We start from the raw sequence: 23,605 nt of genomic DNA, 5'->3' as shown, positions 1-23,605 counted from the left end.
GATCGTTTTACCAGTCTCCTTTTCGATCAAAGCTTTCAACTGTCTGATCCTGACATTAGCATCAAACTTGTACCTTAGCACAAACACCCAAGTCTTCCTCGAGTAGTCATCAACAACTGTTAGCATAAATCTGGCACTCTTCCTCGAAGGAAATCGCGACAACCTGCGAACATCCAAGTAAATTAATTCTGCAATATCCGTGGTTTCTTTGACAACCGTACTAAACTGCACTTTCCGCCGTTGATTTAAATCACAGCACCTGCATACATTCAGTTCGTTAGCTACATAACCACATAGCAAATTCCTTTCACTTAGACCCTTCAGGCTTCTCTCACTAATGTGCCCCAAACGCATATGCCACAATTCAGACTCTCGAACAGATGTATCCGACGTCTCCGCAGCGAATTCCGTCACTGTCTCACCTTGAAGTTCATACAGGCCACTATGCTTGATTCCTTTCATTATCACCAAGGCACCTCGAACAACTTTCAGAACTCCACATTCTGAAGAATACCGACACCCAGCTGAATCCAGGGCACTCAAGATTTTTGCTTCGGGCTTAAACTCGAGACATATTTTAACAGAGAGAGAGAGAGAGAGGGTTTAATTTGCTTAATTAAGTAAAACCTAATCGAATCTTTTGGACTTCTCCATCTTCAATTTGGAATATAAGGGGAGACAAGAAAAGGATGAAAGGAAAGTGTGGACATCTGTAGTGGCGACGATGTGAAGTGACCATGTATTCTCAGTCACATCTTTTGCCCTACCTCCCCTATAAATACAACCAAGAATTTATTGCTATCGATTATTCGGGAAGGAAAGACGGATGATTACTGTCCGATCCAAATGAGAAGAAAAGAGACAACATAAGTACAAACGTGGTGAAAATCGCTTTCATTTCTTGCGTGGGAGTTATTTGTACAACCATGAGAATTACCTGGTCTCGCATGAGAAAGAAAAGGCACGATTAATTGTACAACCATGCTTTTGATTTTGCAAATACAAAATTCAACAATTTGCAGCCCCTATGAACCTGTGGATGTGAATCTACATATGTAAGCGAGAACGGTTGCTAGGATAGCCCCTTTCATTATAGTAGTAGAGGGAATCCCATATTTTCCTTTTCCATGTAGCCCTCTAAAAAATGGCCAGAAACACAGCACCAACCACATAGTGCATACCACCTCTCCTATGCCAAAGCCGTTGTTATCGGATGCTTGTGGGCGCAACCACAGCAACATTGTAAATACTGCTGTCAAGTGCACCAGCTGAAGAGCAGTGCTTGGTACAAAAACTGGGGACTCATCAAAGGTGAATCTCCCAAGTTCAGCACTAATATCATCACGAGATGCGGACTGGTCCTTCTTCGTTACTTCAAATACCGTCTCCGATAGCCCAAAGAGCTTGAGTACGACACTTAAGACTCCAAATGACCACTCACATGCAGATGTTACGCGCTGCATTCTGTGATTATTCCACCATGCACGCATTGACAAGCCAATGACAAAGTATTCGTATAAACAGTATAGGTTGTAGATGATGAAAATGGCAGCTAGAATTAGGATAGCTGGTTCTTGTCCCTACAATTACCCAAAATAAGAAGATAATGAAGCGGATTCTTGAGAAGAAAAGAGTGATATCAATTTAAGTTTCTTCTTACCTTGGGCAAGAAGTGGGAGTTGGTCATGATACAATAAGCTGGTAGGAGAGCATAAAAGAACTCGAGTATGGATCTCAGTGCCCAAATTAGGATCCATACGTATGCCAAACATTGCCTGAAACGGAGCTACATGAATAGGGTGCCATATATTGGACTCTTTTTGCTTACCAGAACTTCGAGCAGGCCCGTGGCCCATGTCTTTGGCTGGGTCATCGAGGCAGGCCCACCAGATGGGGCGTAGCCTAGAAAAGCGGGTGGATTTGGTGAACATTATAGTGATCTCCAACCCTTGGCATGGATGACCAATCCCGTAAAGATATCTTCTGTCATCGATCGGTACATCCAACCGATCTGCAAGAAAACATATGCACAACATTTTATCATGCTGACAAATTAACTTTTGCCATCTTCTCATTGTCACAAAAATGCTTATGATAGAGCACTTAGTACCATGAATTGTGTGGCTAGAGATTCGTGTTCGTGGAAAAATTATAGATCTTCAGGTTAATGCTAGTGATCTTAGGGTGGTTGTAGCAGTGCAACTTTGAGTTGAGAACAATTAGTGGATTAATCGTGGAAAATATAACTGGATGTATGTATATCTTGATAGTGTTAATGTGCGAAATTAATGTAGACACGTACTGACCTTTTTACCCCTGTCAGTTTTGTATTCATAGGTGCAATTAGCGACTTGACGGGCTTCTGCAAGAGAGCTCAAAATATCTTTGGGGTGATCTGAATTGCCTCGCAGAGCATGGTTAGCATAATTGATGAATTGCTTTGAACTTCCAAATCCGTTTAGTGATTTTTCCTTGATTAATTCTCCTGTAAAAATCGAATTGGCAAATGAAGGAATATGGTTTATTATGACTAGGCAAATAGTCCATGAACGAGCAATTAACGATCAAACAAAAGCACGTACCATTTGACGTAAGACTGCTATTTTCAATCTTCATGTGATCTGGCCACGAGCCATAGATTACTTTCCGACAATGAAAACATCCTGTTCCCCCATAGAAAGGCCCTTGAATTCCCACTATCCCTCGTGCCATATACTGAAATCAACGGTATCATAGGTACATATATTAATTGTTAGAACATGTTGTATAGTTTTGTAGGTTTTTCTTTACATCTCTTCTTTCTCTTTGGTCCCACATAGGAAGAATGCTAGGCTCCTTTACTCCTCTAAGCCTATATAAAGGCTTCTCATGTACATTGTTTCATACACCATTATAAGAGAATAAATACCATTCTCTTTTAATCTTTCTTTCTTATCATGGTATCAGAGCCAAGATCATTATCTTGAAGAGTATGCTCTGCGGTTGCCATCAATTGGATCTTCCGCATCAGAAATTAAGATAATGAGCTCATTATCTTTTAAAGTATGCTCTGCGGTTGCCATAAATTGGATCTTCCGCATCAGAAATTAAGATAATGAGTTTAGGGCTTTTGGGCCATCATCCTTGCTCATTCTAATCCGTGCTTCTTCTTTCTCGATCCTTTCGATCACCTCAATCCATATTTCTAGCTTTGCTAGTGATTTCTTTTTTTGTCGTCATGGGTGATTCTAGTGACCGTATTGATGTCAAACTCAATGGTTCAAACTATTCTCTTTGGAAACCATTGGTAATGGCAGCACTTGTTTACCGCGACTTGTTTGAGCATGTTGAGGGACTTTGTCCTTGTCCTGGTGCTCTTAAAAGTGAATCATCTGATGAAGTTGCGAAACGTGCCGCTGAAATTCGAGTATGGAATGTTGCTGATCGGAAGGCATGGCCTATCATTTTTGGTTCCATTGATCCTGCTCTTCGCCCACAATTTTCTAATGTTGTTGAGGCGAAAAGTTTATGGGATCAGCTTGCCGAGATGTTTACCCAGACAAGGGACATTCGAGTTTATCAGTTGGAGCAAGAAGTTTACAGTGCTACGCAAGGGTCTTGCTCTATTTGAGATTTCTACAATTACATGCACTCATTTTGGAGTCAACTGGATATTCTTGCTCCTATTCTCTGCCCATCATGCCTAAACTGTACTCGGTGTCCATCTACTCGACTTCAGACTCAAGATAGGCACCATCTACATTCTTTTCTTATGAAGCTCGGCTCTCCTTATGAAGGTGTTCGCAGCCAACTTCTTCACCGCTCTCCAAGACCATCCGTCCTTGACGCTGTCAAGGAATTACAGTCTGAGGAAACTCGTCTTGGTCTTCTTTCCTCCTCGGCAGTTTCTGATTCAGCTGCTATTTTGGCTGCTCCACCACGTGTTCCGCCTACAGTTTGGCTGCTCCACCACGTCCTTCGCCTACTCGTGGTCCTCGCCGCCTTTCATGTACGTATTGTCATCGTCCTGGTCATGACGAGTCACATTGTTGGAAGAAGAGGAATGCTTCACGCCTTTCTGCATCACCACGAGTCACTACCGCATCTCCAATCTCTCAACCTATTACTCTGGTTTCTCCCTCTACGGATGACCGTATTGCTGCTCTTGAGGCCCAACTTGCCCGTTTGAGTCCTTCTCTGCCTAGGTCTTTTCCCGATTCTGGTACTTCTACAACTCTCTCATCTGCTGGAAGCACCGCTGCAGCTACTCCACCTTCAGGTGATATTTCTACTACTTAGGTACTTGACTCAGGAGTTGCTAGACATATGTCTACTTCCGCTATTTTTCTCACTAAGCTCTCTGAGCTCAAGCAACCAGCACATTTCTTTACTGCTAATGGTTCTCCTCTACTAGCTACCCGACAGGGTACTCTTACCGTCTTTGAAGATTTCAATGTCCCTGATGTGTTACATGTTCCCTCTTTAGCTCTCAATTTATTATCTGTTGGACAACTCACCGATGCTAGATGTACTGTAAGCTTTACAAATAGCTCTTGCTTTGTGCATGATCGTTTGAGTGGCAAGATGATTGGCAGGGGCAGTAGACGGGATGGACTTTATATTATGCAACATCTCCATCTTCCAACTTCCTCTCTTCCTCATCCTATGTTGGCTACCCTCGATCTTGTTCGGTGGCATCAGCGTCTTGGACATATTCCGTCTTCTCGTCTCACCGTCCTTCACCAACAAGGTGCTTTGGGTCCTATTTCTTCTGGTAGTCTTCCTCCATATTCTATCTGCCCTTTGGCCAAGCAATCTGCTAAGCCTTTTCCTGTTAGTAACTCTAGAACTAGTGCGATCTTCGATCTTGTTCATTCTGATGTTTAGGGTCCTGCCCCGCTCTCTTCCAAGAGTGGTTTCAAATATTATGTATCTTTTATTGATGATTATTCTCGTTATACATGGGTCTATCTTATGCGTCAACGTAGTGATTTCTTTAGCATCTATCAGTCTTTTACTTCCATGGTTTCCACACAATTTAATACAAAAATCAAAGTTTTTCGTTCAGATTCAGGGGGAGAATATCTCTCTGGTGTCTTTCGTTCCCTCTTAGCTAGTGATGGTACATTTCCTCAGTTATCTTGTCCTAGGGTTCCAGCTCAAAATGGAGTTGCTGAACGCAAGCACCGTCATATTCTAGAGACCACTCGAGCTCTCTTACTTGGCACATCCGTTCCCACTGAGTTCTGGGCTGAGGCTCTTCTCACGGCTGTTCATCTAATTAATCGCCTACCCTCATCTGTTCTCCATCAAGACACCCCGTTTCAGCGTCTCTACTCTCGACCTCCTAGCTATAATCATCTTCGAGTTTTTGGATGTGCTTGTTTTGTCATTCTTCCACTCACTGAACGTACAAAGCTTATCGCCCGCTCTATCCCATGTGCATTCTTGGGTTACAGCACTGAGCACAAAGGTTATCGTTGTTATGACCCAAATGCGCGACGTGTATGTATTTCTCGTGATGTTACGTTTCATGAACACATCCCTTTCTTTTCAACAAACACTACACCTCATGTTTCGTCTCCTGTTCCATTTATGGATTTTCCTATTGATCCTCTACCTGATCCTTCTAGTCCCTCTTCTACATCGAATCTAGATATATTGCCACCTTCTCCATCTTCACCTATCCCTTGTGCTGCACCTCCTGCTGTATCTGCCCTCGACGATTCTGCACAACTAGAGCCACGCCGTAATCCTCCTCGAGATCGGCGTCCACCTGCCCGGTATGTTGCTGCTACTTCTTATTCTACTGAGTTTGAATCCTTTTTAGCTACTGTTCATGCTGTACAAGAACCTAATAGTTATCGCGAGGCAGTTCAGCATGTAGAATGGCGCCAGGCTATGTCTGAGGAACTCTCGGCTTTGGAGAGTACTGGTACTTGGGAGCTTGTGCCTCTTCCTCCAGGTCGCTCCCTCGTATCTTGCCGATGGATATATAAGATTAAGACTGGTTCTGATGGCAGTATTGAGCGTTACAAAGCTCGTCTGGTTGCTCGAGGTTTCTCGCAAGAGTATGGTATCGACTATGAGGAGACCTTTGCTCCCGTAGCAAAGATGACATCTGTCCCTGCTTTATTAGCTGTTGCTTCAATTCGCAGTTGGCCTCTCTTTCAGCTTGATGTGAAGAATGCTTTTCTTCACGGTGATCTTCAGGAAGATATCTTTATGCAACCTCCGCCTGGTCTTGCTCATACCTCTGGACAGGTTTGCCGCTTGCAACGGGCTCTTTATAGTCTCAAACAGGCCCCTCGTGCTTGGTTTGAGAAGTTCAGTGATGCTATTCAGTCTGCTAGTTTCATTCAAAGTGAGGCTGATCATGCTATGTTTATTCATACCTCTTCTTCAGGCTGCACTATTCTTCTTCTTTATGTTGATGATATGGTCATCACCAGAGATGATCGTGACCATATTGAGCATACCAAGCGGCACCTTCAGCAACATTTTGCCATGAAAGATCTAGGACCGCTGCGCTATTTTCTTGGGCTTGAGATTGCTCGCAGTTCACGTGGTATTCTCATTTCTCAGCAGAAATATACCGCTGATATTCTGTCTAGGGCTGCTCTATCAGATTCACGTACTGCTGCCACTCCTATTGAGCTAAATCAAAAGTTTTGCCCAGACGATGGAGAACCTCTTTCTGATGTCACCCGCTATCGGACCTTGGTTGGTAGTCTTATTTATCTTACTATCTCCCGACCCGACATCGCCTATGCTGTTCATGTTGTCAGTCAGTTTATTGCTGCTCGTCGAACAACTCATTATGCGGCTGTTCTAAGGATTCTACGCTATCTTCGAGGCACTTTATCACGTTCCTTATTTCTACCATCCTCTTCTGCTCTCAAGTTGCGTGCCTATTCTGATACTGATTGGGCTTCCAATGTCACTGATCGCAAATCTATCACTGGTTATTGCATTTTTCTTGGCGATTCACTTATTTCTTGGCGTTCCAAGAAACAACATATTGTCTCACGCTCCTCTACAGAGTCCGAGTATCGTGTTATGGCCGACACTAATGTTGAGATTGTTTGGCTTCGCCGCTTACTTGCTGATATGGGAGTTTCACTTCTGGATCCTACTCCTCTGCATTGTGACAACAAGAGTGCAATTCATATCGGTGCAAATCCAGTCTTTCATGAGCGTACCAAACATATTGAGATCGATTGTCATCTGACTCGTCATCATCTCCAAGCTCGCACTATTTCACTTTCTTTTGTTGGAACTGAGAATCAACTTGCCGATTGTTTTACGAAGGCTCTTACATCACAACGATTTAAATTTCTTCTTTCCAAACTCTCGTTATTTGATCCACCTTGAGTTTGAGGGGGGTGTTAGAACATGTTGTATAGTTTTGTAGGTTTTCCTTTACATCTCTTCTTTCTCTTTGGTCCCACATAAGAAGAATGCTAGGCTCCTTTACTCCTCTAAGCCTATATAAAGGCTTCTCATGTACATTGTTTCATACACCATTATAAGAGAATAAATACCATTCTCTTTTAATCTTTCTTTCTTATCATTAATGAGTAGATTAGATGCAAATTAGCTCCAAATAAGACTTATTGTGCAGTAAAATGGCACGTACTTCAAATAAGACCACCATTTGATTTCCAAACGGATCATCCTTTAGTCCATCATAGAAGATCTGTGGACATTGAACAAATGCGCAGTCTCTCTCGTGTTTTGTACCGAGAAGGAGACACAAAGCATGAAGAACAATTTGTGGATTATTGGCGTACATGTTGCAATCGACATTTAGCATGAATGATGCATTCGTCATGAATCCTGAAACTCTGATCTGTTCATCCATCAAAGAGACATAAGACGAAAAGATGAGTGAGATTGTTTTCATGTCAAAAGCGACCAGACTTGAGCCTTGATGGTAAGTCTTACGCCCCAAGACATTTATGGCTCCTGCCTTGTAATGATGTGGGTGCTTTGGCCGCTTTTCTCGTGATATGTAGATCAGATCCGGCAATTCATCTCGATGACCTTCTTTGTTTTCTAGTATAATCTTTGTCAAAATCACAATAAAAGCAAGCCACAGAATAAAAACAGTAACCTCCTTTTCAAATTTTCTATCCAAACCTAGATACAGATATCCTCTCAGAAATTCACCATACCTTAATAATACTTGGATGATTACTACGTTCTGTGTTAGAGAAAACTGCAAACTCCCCAGTAAAATCAGATGGGACTGAGCCTTGGGACGCGTCTTCTATCTTCCTGCTCAGCTTCTCGTACTCATCCTGTGAAAGAACAAGACAAATTTGAGTATTTCCAATTCCACATCTTATACAGACCGAATCCTCTCTCTCTCTCTCTCTCTCTCTCTCTCTCTCTCTCTCTCTCTCTCTCATCTATTGCACTTCCCTAAAAATAATCACCGATTATTGTCACCGTCTCCAACACATGAACACTAGACTCCAAAGATTTAGCATTACCTTCATGGTGTGCCATGCTTGTTGGAATTCCAATAAGCAGTCTTCACCAGACAATTGCGTCACGTCGCTGGCTAAGTACCGGAATGGGGCTCGCAATTGAATGTTGTACTTCTTGCAAAACTGGACCCAGACCTCTGCAAACTTGGCAGCTTCCATTAGAGAGTAGAAGGTCAACAGCGAGCAGGCATCATCGGAGACATAGCACGAAAGCTTATGAGCCGGATAGTCTACCGCCATTAAAGAGAGGACCGCATTCACGGTGATGATAGGTGGCTCTAGCTGCGGATCCGCTGTCATGACAAAGACGTCCACCGGAGGGAGCTCGTTTGCCCTATGTGAAGGAAATGTGAAAATGAAAACAGCAATAAGGAACTTATAAGAAGTTCATAACCCAAAATTCACGAGGAACATACGTGAATATCACATGATACAGGTACTTCAGTTGGAACTCATCTTCCGAAACTGAACCGAATGCAATATTTACTTTCCAAAATTCATTTCAGCAAGTTTAGTACAAGTTATTATGTCCAATATAAGCGCTAAAGTTGGAAACGAAAGAAAAGAGGATAAATGTTTTTAGAAAACTAGTTCCTCGCGCTAGTAATACCATTGTTAGAAACTCGGAAAAGAAAACCATCCTGAGTATTCAAGACAATGGAAAGAACGAAAAAGCAAGCTGAACTAGTCTTTGTAGCGCTAAGGAGTTGGGAATCGAGGGCTCGAGACATAAGCAATACGTGATGCTGAAAAGGCTAACGGTTCAAAGTAAAAGCAAGCCATGCGAAAAAGCCAGCTCTTGTTCTATTGATATACCTTTGCAAGATACGCTGAGGGTAAGTTTTGTATCTCACGGTGCTCCATTTGGTGCTGACGACGAGAACCCACACGAACGTGAACCACGACTCGCACACTAGCGCGACATGCCATTCGAGTCCGTGGTCCTTGATATGCGCAAGCCGATACACGAGAAGAGAGGCGAGAAGGAACAAGATGAAGACCTCGACCGCCCTCTTCGCCCTGTTTTTCAGGCTTATTTTCTCGTATAGAGGAGCGGGAGTGGATTGGATGGCCATCGGAGAAGGCTTATGAGCGTGCGTGCAAACCCCTGCTCTTGTTTTTTGCTGTTTTATTCAGTGGTTTTGTGCGCTCAAATGGTGGTGGCGACTTATATAGAAAGAGAGGTTGAACCCACGTCGTCAAGTGCTTATGGTTCCATATACAACAAGTTCACTTGCCCCCATTAGAGTAATGCTAGGGTCCATAAGATTGGCATACTAAAAGACACGGACTATATTCAACACTCAATAATTGCATATGGCATTACTTAAAACCATAGTTTTATAAAGTGGTCGTGACTTACGTCCTCGTATTCTTACTCGCCAAAGGGTTGCTTCTTTAGCTTTTTTTCTTCTATTCTGCGTTTTTAACATGCAAAGAGAGATTGGTAGTCCAAAGCCTTTGTTGGACTTTTGTCAGCGCGCGTATGTCCTATTTTTGGGGTTGAGTAGCATGGTAGTCCGAAGGACTTTTGCTATTGTGTGTATGTCCTACTTTTGGAATTGTGCGTATGTCGACGGAGAAACTATGTTTCGTGTAACCAATGCCGATAGAGGTTTGGCTCCTATCGACTAATGCTATGCATGCATGCCCACCAAGAAAGTAAAAATCTCTATGAAAAGTCATAACACGAGAAAAAATTTATCATCGACAGCAACCTTAATATAGGAAAAAAAGTGATTTGGGAAGAGTTTGTGAATGCTGAAATTGCCTAAGAAGTGGGGTTTGATAGGATCCAAAGGCACAAGCGTCACACCTGTGTATGCTTAAGTATATGTAATTGGTGATGGTACGTCCAAACCATCATTTTCTCTCTATCACGATTGATGAATTTAACAAAACATCGTTGTACCTTACTATTTATGACTTGCATATTTATGTTATCCATCATGATAAATTGAGTTTAACTTATGGTGTCTTTGGCCCCATTTGGCATTTGGTGATGAATTGATAATATGGGGCATGACCAAACAGGAAAGGACTAGGACAAGCACAATCTCCCGACCATATTTGGACCCGTGCCATTCGGACCTTGTCGAAATCCCGTTTAATCTAATCCTTCTGTCTATCGAGCTTATGTTCTCGGCGATACAAAAGTCGTTGTAAACATATTAATATTCCTACTTCGATGTTAAAAATATATATGAATGAAATCCTCCACTTGCTTAGGCACGAACTTTCGAACGTGGCACTCCCGGTGTCCTGGCAACAAAAACGTCCCTACCCCAAAAGGGGAAAAACCTTAAACAAATGACGAAAAACAAAAGAGTGTGTGAGTGAGAGAGAGAGAGGGACTGTGCAAATTGCTTGAGTAATCGATTACGTAATGAATCTAATGATCAAAGAATCTTCTTCCTAATCATGCTTATGATCGCCGTCTTATTGACTTAATCACACCCTAATAAGGCCACCAAGATCGGACAATGAACCTAATCTTCCACGAGAAAAATACTGTTGACACCTAAATTTTGGCAACCCAGTCAGTGGTTCGTTGCATAAAAAATTAGGGATCGTTCCCGGTCCCTATACAAAAAATTAGTTAAATTGCATATAGATTAGGAGCATTTGAATTAGTATTTAGGGTCATATAGTTGCATTTGCATTGGACCGTAGCGGATGGACTTGAGTAAATGATTATGAGCTTAACCGGACAAAGCCCGCGGTAATGAAAATTTGACCTAGCCCATCAATTATCATTACCAAAATTCATTGGGGTATTTGTCGAGTTTGGAGATTGATTTGTCTTGGGGAGTAATTAAAGAAAGGAAATTGCAGTCATGCAAGATTTGTTCGAGGATGTGCTAAGCAAGATTGTGGCCGAGTATATTTTATGTCAATGTTCAAAAGGTATGTGTGGTCAATAATTCTGGACATATCAAAAGCATGTATTAGATAAAAATGGCTGCCAAATTGAAAAAAAGAAGGATTCGGTCAACAAGAGGAGAGAATATTTGATTGAAAGAAAAAAGCAAGGAAAATATACAGTCGTCCCGCAAGGAGTCAGTGAGTGAAGAAGTATAAATTCTCTGGACGTTTACATGCAGAGAAGGAGGACACACAATTAAGAATACTCGGCCACAGTTGAAAGAAAGAAGGGATTGCAGAAATTTTCTTCGGGTTGACTCACGTCTTCACACCTTCACCATCATCATCCACTAACCACTTCAACATCCATCACCCATGAAGAGGTTGCCACTTCTGCACAACAGGACAAGAACCATTGGATCAACAGGGACACGTTGACGACAAAGGGTCCACAATACGAAGAGTACATCCAGAGAAGTCAGTCTCTCCGCGGTGGCCGATTGTGTCTCTTGGCATCCGACTTCCACACCTTCTCTTGTCACGCCTCCACCTCACTCTCTCGAGTCACGCGGCCGCTGCTCAACACTCTCGGTGACCAGACCAGCCAACGAGCGCCCAGCGATTCCAGACAAGTCCCTTCGATTCCGAAGAACGTTGAAGCCTCCTCACTGCACTTCCAGCTCACAGCCGTGCTTGCAAATCTGTTGTTATGCTGAATCTCCTTTTGCAGGTCGCTCAGCATATTCCGAACAGCTCCGTGGAGAAAGTTGATGCGTTATTGTCCCTAGTGCTGCGATCAATAAGTTTTTTTTTTTTTTGGTGCTTGCATGCTATCGTCGAGCCTCCTTGTTTCATCATGCCGAATCCTTAGCATCGCTCCCACGAGCATCCTTGCCGCGAGCACACTGCCGATCACTGAGCTCAAGCCGTCCCGTCAAGTTGGAATTTGGAAACGCTATCCAGGTGATATCGCGAATTAGGTAAGAATTTTCATTAATTCGATTTTCATATATTTTGTTGCCTAATGGGTGAAGTTGCAATCTTGTTTGGACCTTTGAATAATCTTACCATATTCATGAAAATTCCATGGTAGCCTTTAAATTAAGAATTATTTCTTAATTTCATATCGTGTTATGATCGCCAATCCGATCTCCCGCCCGAGATATGATTCGCGATCGTACGGAAAATCGTTAATCCGATCTCCCACCTGTAATACGATTTGCGATTGTGTGGAAAAATTGGCCAATCCGATCTCATGCCCATGATACGATTCGTCAATTTATCGTTTCTAAATTTAAATGGATACGGATAATATTTCTTATGATTGGGTGTCGTGTTCATTGCTATTTCTTTTCGTCTTTTGTTTGTATTGCATTGATTGTCTTTCCATTAAAAAAAATACAAAAAGATTAGATAGGATCAAGGTAAGTTTTTTTTTTAATAGATTGCATGCTTTTATAGGGTTTATCTAGTTAAGATAATATTCCAATTTAAATTAGGATTTGACCTAGTTTATTTCCTAAAATGAATTGGATAATATCTTGCACTAGATAATAAATTTTCATTATTTTCTAATTCCGAATTTTATGAAAAAATACCAAAAATAAATATGTGCTTGCCATGCTAGAGTAGTTGCATATTAATTAATTCTTGTCATTAGAAATCTCATGTCTAGGTTCATTTGCATGCCATATTAGAGATAGTGCATTTAATTATTGTTAGAATTAGGACATTTAAATAAATCGTATGTCGCATGTCATGCTAGACGTATAATGCATCGAATAAGGTTTAGTTTTCGTTAAATCAGAGAAAACCCTAAAAAAGATTTGAGTGAAATTGCGTGTTAATTAGAAATCATATTAGAATTGTCAATGTGATTTTCTAACTAACATTGCAGATGCTTTCGCTACTTTGAGGTAAGTCCCTATCTTGTAATTTATTTATTGCTTTGCATTATTGAGTGTTTTATTATTGATTGCGCACCCGCATGATCATCTCGTATGTTAGTAGATAAATTTAAAATCAATCCAAGCTGCCTGCAAATATTTTTTTTTTTTTGAAATAAAAGAGAATAGGTATCGAAAGGGCATTAGAGCAATCTAGTGTAATCAAGTCCCCGAATCCATAATCTCTGGTTCGTAGGAGTAAAGTAATTCTCCCGATATTTTACTTGGGTTTCTAATCGACCCACCAAAAAATAGATTAGTGGCAACTCCTTATTGAAATGATTTACATGTTAAGAACTTAAATGATTTGAACCTAAGTCAAGAATTGATATGAGCTTGGGAGAGCCCGAGTTAGGCATAGGCTTAATAATCCATTAGCCGAACCCCTAGGTGGTGCACCGCAGGAGGTTAGGTCGCGACAAATACATTTTGTTTTTGTACAAATATCTCCACAAAAATCATTACTCTTGACTTAATATAAACCACGGTCGTCACTCGTCATGCCCTGATTTTCGAAAGCTAAACCTATCTTTCTTCGCCCACCACGTTGGAAAAGTACAAGACGAAGAGCCGCCCATTTTTTACGAGAGAGAACGAAAGGTTGGATGATTACTATCTACTTATCTAGTACCCACTAGTCCGGTCCAAATGAGAAGAAAGAGTAGAGACCACCAACGTATGAACATTTCTTGCGTGTGAGTTAATGAGCAAGATTTAGATAACCCTCTTTTCTATTAGATGAAATAAGTGACTCCGTTCTTACTTAGCAAAATTAAGGGACTTTTTTTTCCCGACTTAATCGAATCTCTTTAAGTCGAGACTAATCATAAATATCATAGGCGCTCAATAGTTCGCTGATGGGCCAAGGGATAGGTAATCCAACTCGGCTTCGTCAAAGTGCTTCTTCAGGAGTTAAACTGCCATTCGTGTCCATATTTCGGAGAAAAAAAAAGTATCGATTGTCAAATAGATTGGGATCGAGGCGGGTCTATGAAATGTAAAGTCGATGCATCTGCACGACAAAGGCTCGGCTCCAAGTCGTTTTGAGAACAGCGGAATAGTCGTTTTGATGTGTCTTCTTCCAGAAATATAAAAAAAAGAGGCCCCGTTCATTATTATTCATTGTTAATAAACTCAATCGACGAAAGTCGTGCGCACGCAACCGCAATACCAAACCAAATACGACGAGCAGTGAGGTCCCGAGCTTAAGCCTCTGGTCTTATAATGCCATAATGATGCCTTTCATCGATCTGGGCCCACGTTAATGCTCCCAGCTGGGCTACTTTCCGGCCCAGAAACCCGGAAGTCTCTATTATGGGCTCAATTTGGCCCAAGAAGTCGCGAAGAAAGGCCCACCGCCGATCGCCGGATCGACAAAAAGCGACGCCTCGCCCGCCGCCGTTGAACGGTCGCTCGCTCGGTCCCTCCCCTGCCACCCGCTCCCGGGGAAGTATGCTGGCAGCTGCACTGTCATCGTCCTCTTCCAGAATCTTCTCCAGAACCATCGCGAAGTCCACCACCTCCTCCCTCTTCTCCTCCCCGCGCTCCGCTCCTCGCCTCGCGACCCGCTCGATGGCCGACTCCGCCGCCGCTTCCGCCGCGTCCGCCGCTCCTTTCACCAAAGTCCGCATCCAAAGAGAGGACACCGTGAGCCCCCGTCTCGATGATCACGTTTTCTTGGCGTCCCACGCCCTAATCTGCATTTTCCCTTTCTGGGTTTCGATGTGGCCGTAGGATAAATGGCTCGGCGTTTTGTTTTGGTGTTTTACAGCGATGCAGCGACGCGGGCTGTCGTGTTGGGATTCTGGGTTTTTTGTGGGCATGCGTCAGTTGAGTGTAGGGTTAGTGCTGGTGCGGCTTTTGTGTGGCTGAGAGAGGACACTATCGAATTCAGAAACTTTGAACGCTCTGTGTGGAGATTTGGTGAATGGCAAATGCATCCTTTGACTAATCTTTCTGTCCAATCAGTGGCTGTCCGATGCGAATGAGTTGTGGTCAGTGCCAGTGATAATTAGTGTAACTTTCCAGAGTGAAGTGTGTTGCGAGTCGTTTGTTGCCGTAGGTGTTAAAATGTTTTCCAGGAGCCCTTTTTTTTCCCTTTAATCTCTCAGATATAATATTTGGTAAATCTGTGGTTTTGAGCTCTGTATCTTTCCCCTCACCTGTCCAGCTGAAAGTGTAAAACAAGCAGGAGCAATGAGGCATCTTTACTTGGTAGTTATTTGTTCCCAAAGAGACTTGACAATCTGAGATGCATACGTAAGCTTTGTTGGAAACGTGTGTGTGGATTTCATTAGTCCGAGTACAGTTGGCTCGATGCGAGCTTGTAACTTGTATTATGGGCTTCGAAACCTGATATCTTTAGTTGTGACCGAAATGGGTGTGGATCATTAACCATGGAACCTTTCTAAGCACTAGAAAATCAAGCAATCACCTTTCTGATTGATTTGTTTGTTTTGTTGATTAGGCCTTTGACGCATATGTGGTTGGAAAAGACAATGCCCCCGGGATCGTGGTGTTGCAGGAGTGGTGGGGTGTTGATTTTGAGATCAAGAACCATGCTCTGAAAATTTCCCAAATGGATCCTGGGTTTAAGGCTCTCATCCCAGAGTAATTATCTTTGTGCCTGTGGAACTGTAGTTGTTGTCATAAAATGAGAGCGGATAAAAATTTTATCGATTTGCTTGAGTTTAACTCTGGGTATGCTGACGTTGTTGCAGTCTTTATCGAGGAAAGGTTGGTCTAGATGTTGCAGAAGCACAGCATCTTATGGATGGTCTTGACTGGGCGGGTGCTGTAAAGGATATCGGCGCCTCAGTTAACTGGCTTAAGGCTAATGGATCTAAGAAGGTGTGGACTTTCTCTGAGTTGTATTATTGGATTTTCTATTTATTCATGTGCCATTTTCACCTCTTGCAATTATCATGGGTCTTCTTAGATAACCGTCAGTACAAGCTCTGGCAGACCTTTGATATAGTTGCATAATTGTCTAGACCCCTATTTATGTTAATTATGTGGATTTTAAAAAATACATAAGGAAGCTCGCGCATGTGACCTATATCAAAGCAGTTGGATGCCTATTGTACCATCCTTGAGATTTTGACACCATCTGAGCATGATTGTCTCATCTTCTATCGGCCAACATCCTTTCATTAGTTGTAATACAGGTTGTAAAGGGGCATGTCTCATGCACAGTATTTTGCAGCTATGGTAATCATTTACATTCTTGAGATCGTCAGTAACTGCAGCTTCTGTTGTTGTTGTTGTCATTAAGTATCCAAAGTATGAATTGAATTACTCACAATATTGGTATATGATTCAGCTACACTTAGCTTGGTAAAAATCTCTGGTTAAGGCTAGGTTTGACTTGACTTGGTCCAACCTTGGTCATTGTAAAAAGTTTTGATTGCATTTCCCCTTCATCATTTGAATTTATTTACCCCTTTGTCTGATGCAAAGTGGTGGTGAATATATCTGGCTTGGCCTTGTTTTGTGAGTGATCAAATCCCTTCTTTTCGTGAGCTTCAATTTGAGCGAGTTGATCCTTCTGATCAATCTTCTGCTTCTGACTTGCTATGTTCCTATTTTTTGCTCATGTTCCTAAGGAACTCAATTTTGCATAGCTTTTTAGTTCAAATGTGACATGCATTTTAAATTTATGATTCGTCATATCAAGTTAACTGAACATAAGTGTTATAAAAAGCTTTGTTTCAGCAAGATTTGAGGAAGGAACTATATGAGCAATTTATGTCATTACAATATCAACTCGCTATGATGATCCGTTAGGCATATGTATGTTCCTATGAATTTTGCGAGTAGCATATAGTTTCATCATGGTACCAATTGAAAAAACTTTTTCTCCTTGAGCAATAATCATTTTCCAATTGAATCCTTAATTGAAGAATAAATGATTCTCTTTGCATTAGGTTGGTGTGACTGGTTTCTGCATGGGAGGTGCTCTTTCCATTGCAAGTTCTGTTCTGGTCCCTGAAGTTGACTGCGTGGTTGCCTTCTATGGTGTGCCTTCTTCCGAGCTCGCTGATCCCGCTAAGGCTAAGGCTCCTGTGCAGGCTCATTTTGGGGAGCTTGATAATTTTGTTGGCTTTTCAGATGTGGCGGTATGTTTCATTGCGGTTGTAACACCTGCTTGTTGTGATCAATGCTCTTGGTGCTAAATCATGCTTTGCTCAATGACTAGTTGAACAAAGCTCCAAGTAATTCATAACTATTTTAGTTTTGCATTTATATTAGATGAAGATCCTCATGCATAAACATGATACTTGAGGAATCTTGTGTTTTTTTGCTTAAATAAATCCCTGGAGCACATTCAACTTCTACTTTGCTGCTTTCGGGATATGCTTGGTTTTTTTTTTCAGATCCCTGTATGTGAGTCATTTGGCATCGTGACCTTATGCCCTGACCTTACTATTTGCTAACAGCTTCTTGTACCTTCTTCCTGGATATGCTTTTGAGGCATGCGTCCCTTTCTTCCTTGCTTTAACACAATGGTGATTGAGTGACTGGCCAACAAAAAAGAAATGTAGTGAAGATAAGTATGGGCAAGGTCTTCTATTTTGTGTAAGGACAATAATCTTTTGCCATGAAATGAGTAAAGCACAGACAAGGGCTCTTGGAAAGTTTTCCCTGCTCATGTGGGACTGTTTTTGGCTTTAACAGAGTATTGAAACCCTCTCTTTAGTAAAGCGTTAAGTTAGCAGATCGATACTAGTGTAACACTCAAGCACCATTTTTGCTCTGGAGACGGTCTTGTCTGCTGCTTGTCATGAAGGTTTTCAATCCACAATGTTCAATGCAAGATTTAATTTAAATAGCACGAGCAGTTAGTGTTTGCTTTCTGAGTTCTTCTGATAAGATGACTGTTCCTCTTTGGAGTATACCATTTCTCTTACAGCAGATGGATTTGCCAGTTATCCTAACTTCACGTCACATGCAAGAGGTAGATAATACATTTTGCTTATTCTTCTTTCCAGGCTGCCAAGGCTTTAGAGGAGAAGCTGAAAGCTTCTGGAGTCCCTCACGAGGTACACATTTATCCGGGCAACGCACACGCTTTTATGAACAGGTCTCCTGATGGTGTTAAGCGGAGGAAGAATATGGGAATGGAGGATGACAATGAAGCTTCAGCCGAGCTTGCATGGTCTCGCTTCAAGTCGTGGATGTCCCGCTACCTTCTTCCGTAGACGACTTATCTTACGTGTGTATGTGTGCGTGCGTGCGGTATGTTCATATTTCCAAGATGCTGCTTTAGATGATGCGTCAAGGTGTCAATAGTGAGTACGTGGGACCGTCTAAATAAGTGGTGTTCGTATCTTCTAATCCACTGTAGGCTCTGTAATACGAGTCTACGTCGTCTGCGTTTGTTACCAATTTCATCTATACTGGAGGATCAATCTGACATAGATGGTTTGAAATATGAAGTTTGAACCTGCACTCTCAGTTTGATGGTTCAAAATCTGTTGTGTTCTTTTCCCACATTGGAATGTTATGATCATGAAAACTCCGGTTGTGATCCAATCACTTTTCAATTTCATATCTGAGGTTCAAGAGCTAATTGGACATTTCCCCCTCTTTTAGACCGAAGTCTGAAATGACCCTGATCATAATCTATTATATACATTCGTCCCAAACGGACGGATGGACCATCTAGTACGCATTGGTCAAAAGACAACAAGTCTTTCTGGAAGAAATTGAAAGGGAAGGGCGTCTTTTATCAAGAGGCATCTTCTTCTCTGTCCATGAACTTCTCCGTGTGGACTCTCGAGCGTTCAGGTTTCCATCCTTTCCGATTAATCTACGTTTGACAAATCTTTGGTTCGACGACAGCGTCAATTCAGACGCTCGGAAGTAGAAATTAAGGACAAAGTACCAGGAAGTCCCACGAAATTGACCGAGGCTGCAATGGACCCAACTCTTGTCCAATGAATGGAACGTTCTGGGGTTTGGCAGAATAGCGTAGTTTGGACGGATGGGGGGGCGAGAAATTCCAGAGCAACATCGCTTTTGCCTTAACGATACGGATGTCTCGAGAGGGTGGAAGTCTCGAGAGGTTAATGTTTTTGGGATAGCATAATGCCTGAACGACGACCGACCGAACAAACACTAGCCTCGTCTTCTCGCAGTCGCCTTTGTCATATTCAACCACTCTTGTCTTTCTCGAAGTTTCGGGGCGCATGTCGTTTTCTAACCATTTTATGAAAGTCTCGGTCATTCAACATAAATGTAGTTGAACGATACATGTTTCAAACTTGTGTGAGAGACGAGAGAGACAAACGGGTGGGTGCGAAGATGTCGAACAGATTCCATTGGAGAATTTCTTAGCGGTGATCGAACACCGGTCAATTCCGAAGCGCTTGGGTAGAGTCGAGCTCGCAGTCCTCTCGGTAAATACGTTTCACGTCTGAATTGTATTCTTGTGTCACGTCCAGAATTGTCGCCGTTACATTGAACCCGGTTTTAATTGATTACTTGGCGTCCTCTTTCGTTTTCTAGCTAGATACCTTCAAACTTTAGATGAACTCTTTAGTTTTCGCTATGAATTCTGCAACCTCGCTTAAAATTTGGAGACAACTTTGAATAAATTCTTTATATTTCCCAACAATAATTTACCCCGTTAATCTTTTAACTGATGGACAACGAAGACATATGGTTACTACTCGTGGGGAAAGTCAAGGTTTTTTGCTGGGACTGTAGGTAAAATATTCGTATTAAACAAGACACATACTAACTTCTCGGAAAATGTTAAGCAAGCTTTGAGAAGTCTTCTCTTGGAGTCTTGCTTGACCATCTAAGGATCTAATGAGTGAGTCACTATAAAACAACATGATTGTTATATATATATGCTGAAATTAGTGACTTGGTAATTCAAAAACGTAAACTATCTAAAAACTACGACGTGTGCATTTTTTTTGCTTTTTTTTATCTCGACACGATCAGAATTGTTAATTCATGTAATGCCTGGGTTAATATATGTGGGTATATATTTATAAGTTTGATATAATGATTAAATTTCACGATATCGAGAGGAGTCGACAAGAGTCAGATTCACTACTTGGTGCGAGGAGCATTTGCTTGCAATCCATGGGGAAAAGTACTCAAATCTCATGGGTAGGTATAAGACTAAACTAAATTTCCACTAAAGGACAAAACCCACAAAATGAGGAAGAAAAAGAATTGTTAGTGACTCAAGTTCACATGCATGTTTGGTCGACAATGAATGATGAGGGGCTACTTACCTTTTTATCTTATCAACATGGACACATAATTAGAGAGGTCGCGAGATATTATTATCGGAAACAGGTTCCGCCTCAATGTATTTTGTGTATGTGGCCTCTTGTTTATCGAATTTCACGCATCGTTCCTAAATCGGCTTACATGCGAGAGAGGATATTAAAGTATATTGCATCTCTTGTCAAGGTTTATATGCTCTTCATATATGTGCGATCTCTATCTAGCTATTGATTTAGGCTTTTGGACAGGGGGAGAATGCATGTCTATGCACATTATAATCATGTATCTAATCGAAGTGAGACTATACTTGACACTCGGGATGAGTTCTAGAGAGAAGTGTCGGCATCTCCTGAACAAGAATTCAGGTCTTTTCAATCTCGATCCAATGGAAGTGGCTCCGAATCTTGACCGAGATCAGCTTCATAAAAGCTCTATGTTATCAGTTTCCTTTGTTGACTATCTTCATGAAGAGCAATAATGAAGCCATTAGAAAAGTTCCTTTTTTATAACCAGATGATGTTGAAAACGAGGCCTTACCTTCAGGATCAAATCACACACGTCGGTCCCCCATTTGCAGCATGAAAATCATATCTATGTGAAAGGCATCTTCTTATTCTTATCTCTATCGATTCTAGTTTGCCTTTTTATTCTTCACCTAACATCTTCATCTTCCAACCGTCCCCCAGTGTACTTACGAAAAGTCTGGTCTGCTTCTGGTTTGTGGGTGGGGGGATTGTCCGAAAAGTCTTAAATTTATTGCACTTTTATTACTTTAGTACTAAATCTTTTAATTTTGCCAATTGAGTCATAAACATTTTCACTTCTTATCAATTAAGTCCATCAGGTCAATTTTGACCAAAAATCGCTGACATGGAGATCGGGTAGCCACGTGGTACTGATGTAGAAATTTTTAAATATATTTTAATAATTTTCTGAAATTTTATGATTTTTTTCTTTTTTTTCTGTTTCTCTGTTTTTTATTTTTGGCGTTAGGACCGACGAGGGCCGGCTGACCCTCACCACCTCTAGGTGAGGGCGTCGTGCCAGGGCGAGGGCCACGACGCCCTCACCGGCCAAAGCAAGTGTGTGCAAGCCCTAGCCCAAATCCGGCGAGGGCCGCAACGCCATCACCAGATTTGGCTATGCAAGGGCTTGGCGGCCCTTGCCGAGGCGCTTGGCGGCCAAATCCGGAGAGGGCATTGCGGCCCTCGACGATCATAACTCCAAAACCAAAAAAAAAAATAAAAAGGAAAAGGAAAAATAGAAAAATAAAAAATTCAGAAATTATTAAAATATTATTTAAAAATGTTCACGTTAGCGATTTCCAACTAAAATTAACTGAATGGACTCAATTGATAAGAAGTGAAAAGGTTTAGGACTCAATTGGTAAGGTTAAAAGATTTATGACTGAATTGGTAAAAATGAAATAGGTTTTGGACTTTTTAAACAATTTTTCCTCTGGTGGATGTCTTTTAGGGTCTTCATCTTCTCTTTTTTCCTTGTACAATATTGTCCGGCTTTAATTTTTGTCGGTCCATTTATTTAATACTCACCACTTTGAACTTTCTCAAGGTTTGTTTAAGGTTTGGGGGATTTGATTCGTGGGAGAGCATATGTCACCATAATCTCAGTTGTTTCTCTAACCCTAATAATTTAATTGCAGCACAGCTTTTACTGTATACTTTTAAGTATTACAATCAGTAATTGATACATCTGAAAATGCTTTTTTTTTTCTTTTGTTAGATGATCACGAGTAAAAATAGAATGAATTCTTCGGAGGGCGTTCCATTATGTAACCACGTAAATCAATTGAGATGATCTTAGCATTATATTTAACGCATTTATCTAGCCCTTAGCTCAACTCAGCTTTATATTTAGAGCACATGTGTTGATTAGCTAGGGACTCACGACTGTTTATTATAAACTAATTATAAGAGTAATCAAAACAAGTAAGTATATTCATATTCCCCAAAAAAAAAAAAACAAGTCTGTATATCATTCTTAATCGGGTATACTTGTTGGTCATTTATGCAGAGATTAAGGATTTACCAAGAACTTCTTTGCATGACTTGGCTCTAATAGATTATAAATTCTTTAAGCTGATAGGTGGAGGGAGAGCACATGAATATAAAGAGCATTTAGGACAAATTGAGACACATTTGCGGAAAAGTCCAGCCCAAAAGCTTAAATTGATAAGTGAAAAGAGACCACATGAATATAAAGAGCATTTATATGGGACGAAACCTCAATATGCATAATGAAAAATATTAGCGAGACAAAGAAAAATTCAAAAGAAGATTGCTTCTTCAAAAATTCCATATATATTTGGTATACCCGAGAGAAGTTAATATTTATGGAAAGCTTGCGACAAATTAGTTGACCTAGAAAACGAAGAAAATAAATAAATAAGCAGCAGACATCAATGAATGTACGAGTGGGAATGGTCATATACGGTCAATACCAAGATCTATACGGCAAGTATGCATGTGCATTGACGGGCGTTAAGCTACATTTGTCCAGATCAATACGAAAAGTATGCTCCTGCTCTTAATTTCTTGGTAGTAATCTATTTCAACTATCATTCCAAATACCCAGTAACCTGCGTTTCTCCCACTTGCATCGTGTTTGTTTCGACAAAAGAAAAAAAAGAAGTTAAAAAAACAAAGAATGTGCGGCCTACATGTAACCACGTTCTTCTATGTACGTAGCCCCACTTTTTGCAATAGGCTCGTGAAAAGAAGTATGAGCTTCTTGAACATTCAATATGTAATTTAAACGTTCAATAACAGAGAGAGAGAGAGAGAGAGAGAGAGAGATTAGCGTGTTAGGGTTTTATAGTTTAGGTAGAGACATTGAAAGAGAGATGGGACGTGATAGATAACACGAATTTTCTCCGAGCAACAGGTCAAGTCGTACTAGAAAAGTACACATGAAAGCTGACGTCCTATCCATAATTTAGTAAGATCACGTTTTAGTCCTTTGGTTGCTTTCGTGTACACACCCCCAACCTCCGTAGTTGGAGCCTTATAAGTTTCAATTTGGTCTCCTTTGTCACCTTTCTTTCTCTGTGTC

The 23,605-nt window shown here is 41.3% G+C and overlaps 1 protein-coding gene and 1 pseudogene across 1 annotated transcript; one reads left to right on the top strand and one right to left on the bottom strand.

Moving 5' to 3' along the window:
* Nucleotides 1-1,025: 1,025 nt before the first annotated feature.
* LOC115679892 (cellulose synthase-like protein H1) lies at nt 1,026-9,550 on the bottom strand (annotated as a pseudogene).
* A 5,149-nt stretch (nt 9,551-14,699) lies between these two features.
* On the top strand, nt 14,700-18,758 carry LOC115679989 (uncharacterized). Its single transcript, XM_030603734.2, has 5 exons — nt 14,700-14,932; nt 15,753-15,895; nt 16,006-16,135; nt 17,212-17,403; nt 18,277-18,758. The coding sequence occupies exons 1-5, from the start codon at nt 14,738-14,740 to the stop codon at nt 18,484-18,486; spliced, it is 870 nt and encodes a 289-aa protein (XP_030459594.1). The 5' UTR covers nt 14,700-14,737; the 3' UTR covers nt 18,487-18,758.
* The last annotated feature ends 4,847 nt before the right edge of the window (nt 18,759-23,605 follow it).

This window comes from Syzygium oleosum, unplaced genomic scaffold, assembly GCF_021117445.2.
Source record: "Syzygium oleosum isolate NSW1041296 unplaced genomic scaffold, Sole_v2.1 Sole_v2.10, whole genome shotgun sequence".
Lineage (NCBI taxonomy): Eukaryota > Viridiplantae > Streptophyta > Magnoliopsida > Myrtales > Myrtaceae > Syzygium > Syzygium oleosum.
The sequence above is the reverse complement of the archived record's forward strand: the minus strand, read 5'-3'. Positions and strand labels throughout refer to the sequence as shown.

Bases quoted from the DNA above. Each gene is read 5' to 3' on its own strand.
- LOC115679989 (XM_030603734.2), top strand. From the start codon at position 14,738: ATGCTGGCAGCTGCACTGTCATCGTCCTCTTCCAGAATCTTCTCCAGA. The intron at 16,136-17,211 runs GTGTGGACTTTC...TCTTTGCATTAG, and splicing joins AGGCTAATGGATCTAAGAAG to GTTGGTGTGACTGGTTTCTG. The intron at 17,404-18,276 runs GTATGTTTCATT...TCTTCTTTCCAG, and splicing joins TTGGCTTTTCAGATGTGGCG to GCTGCCAAGGCTTTAGAGGA.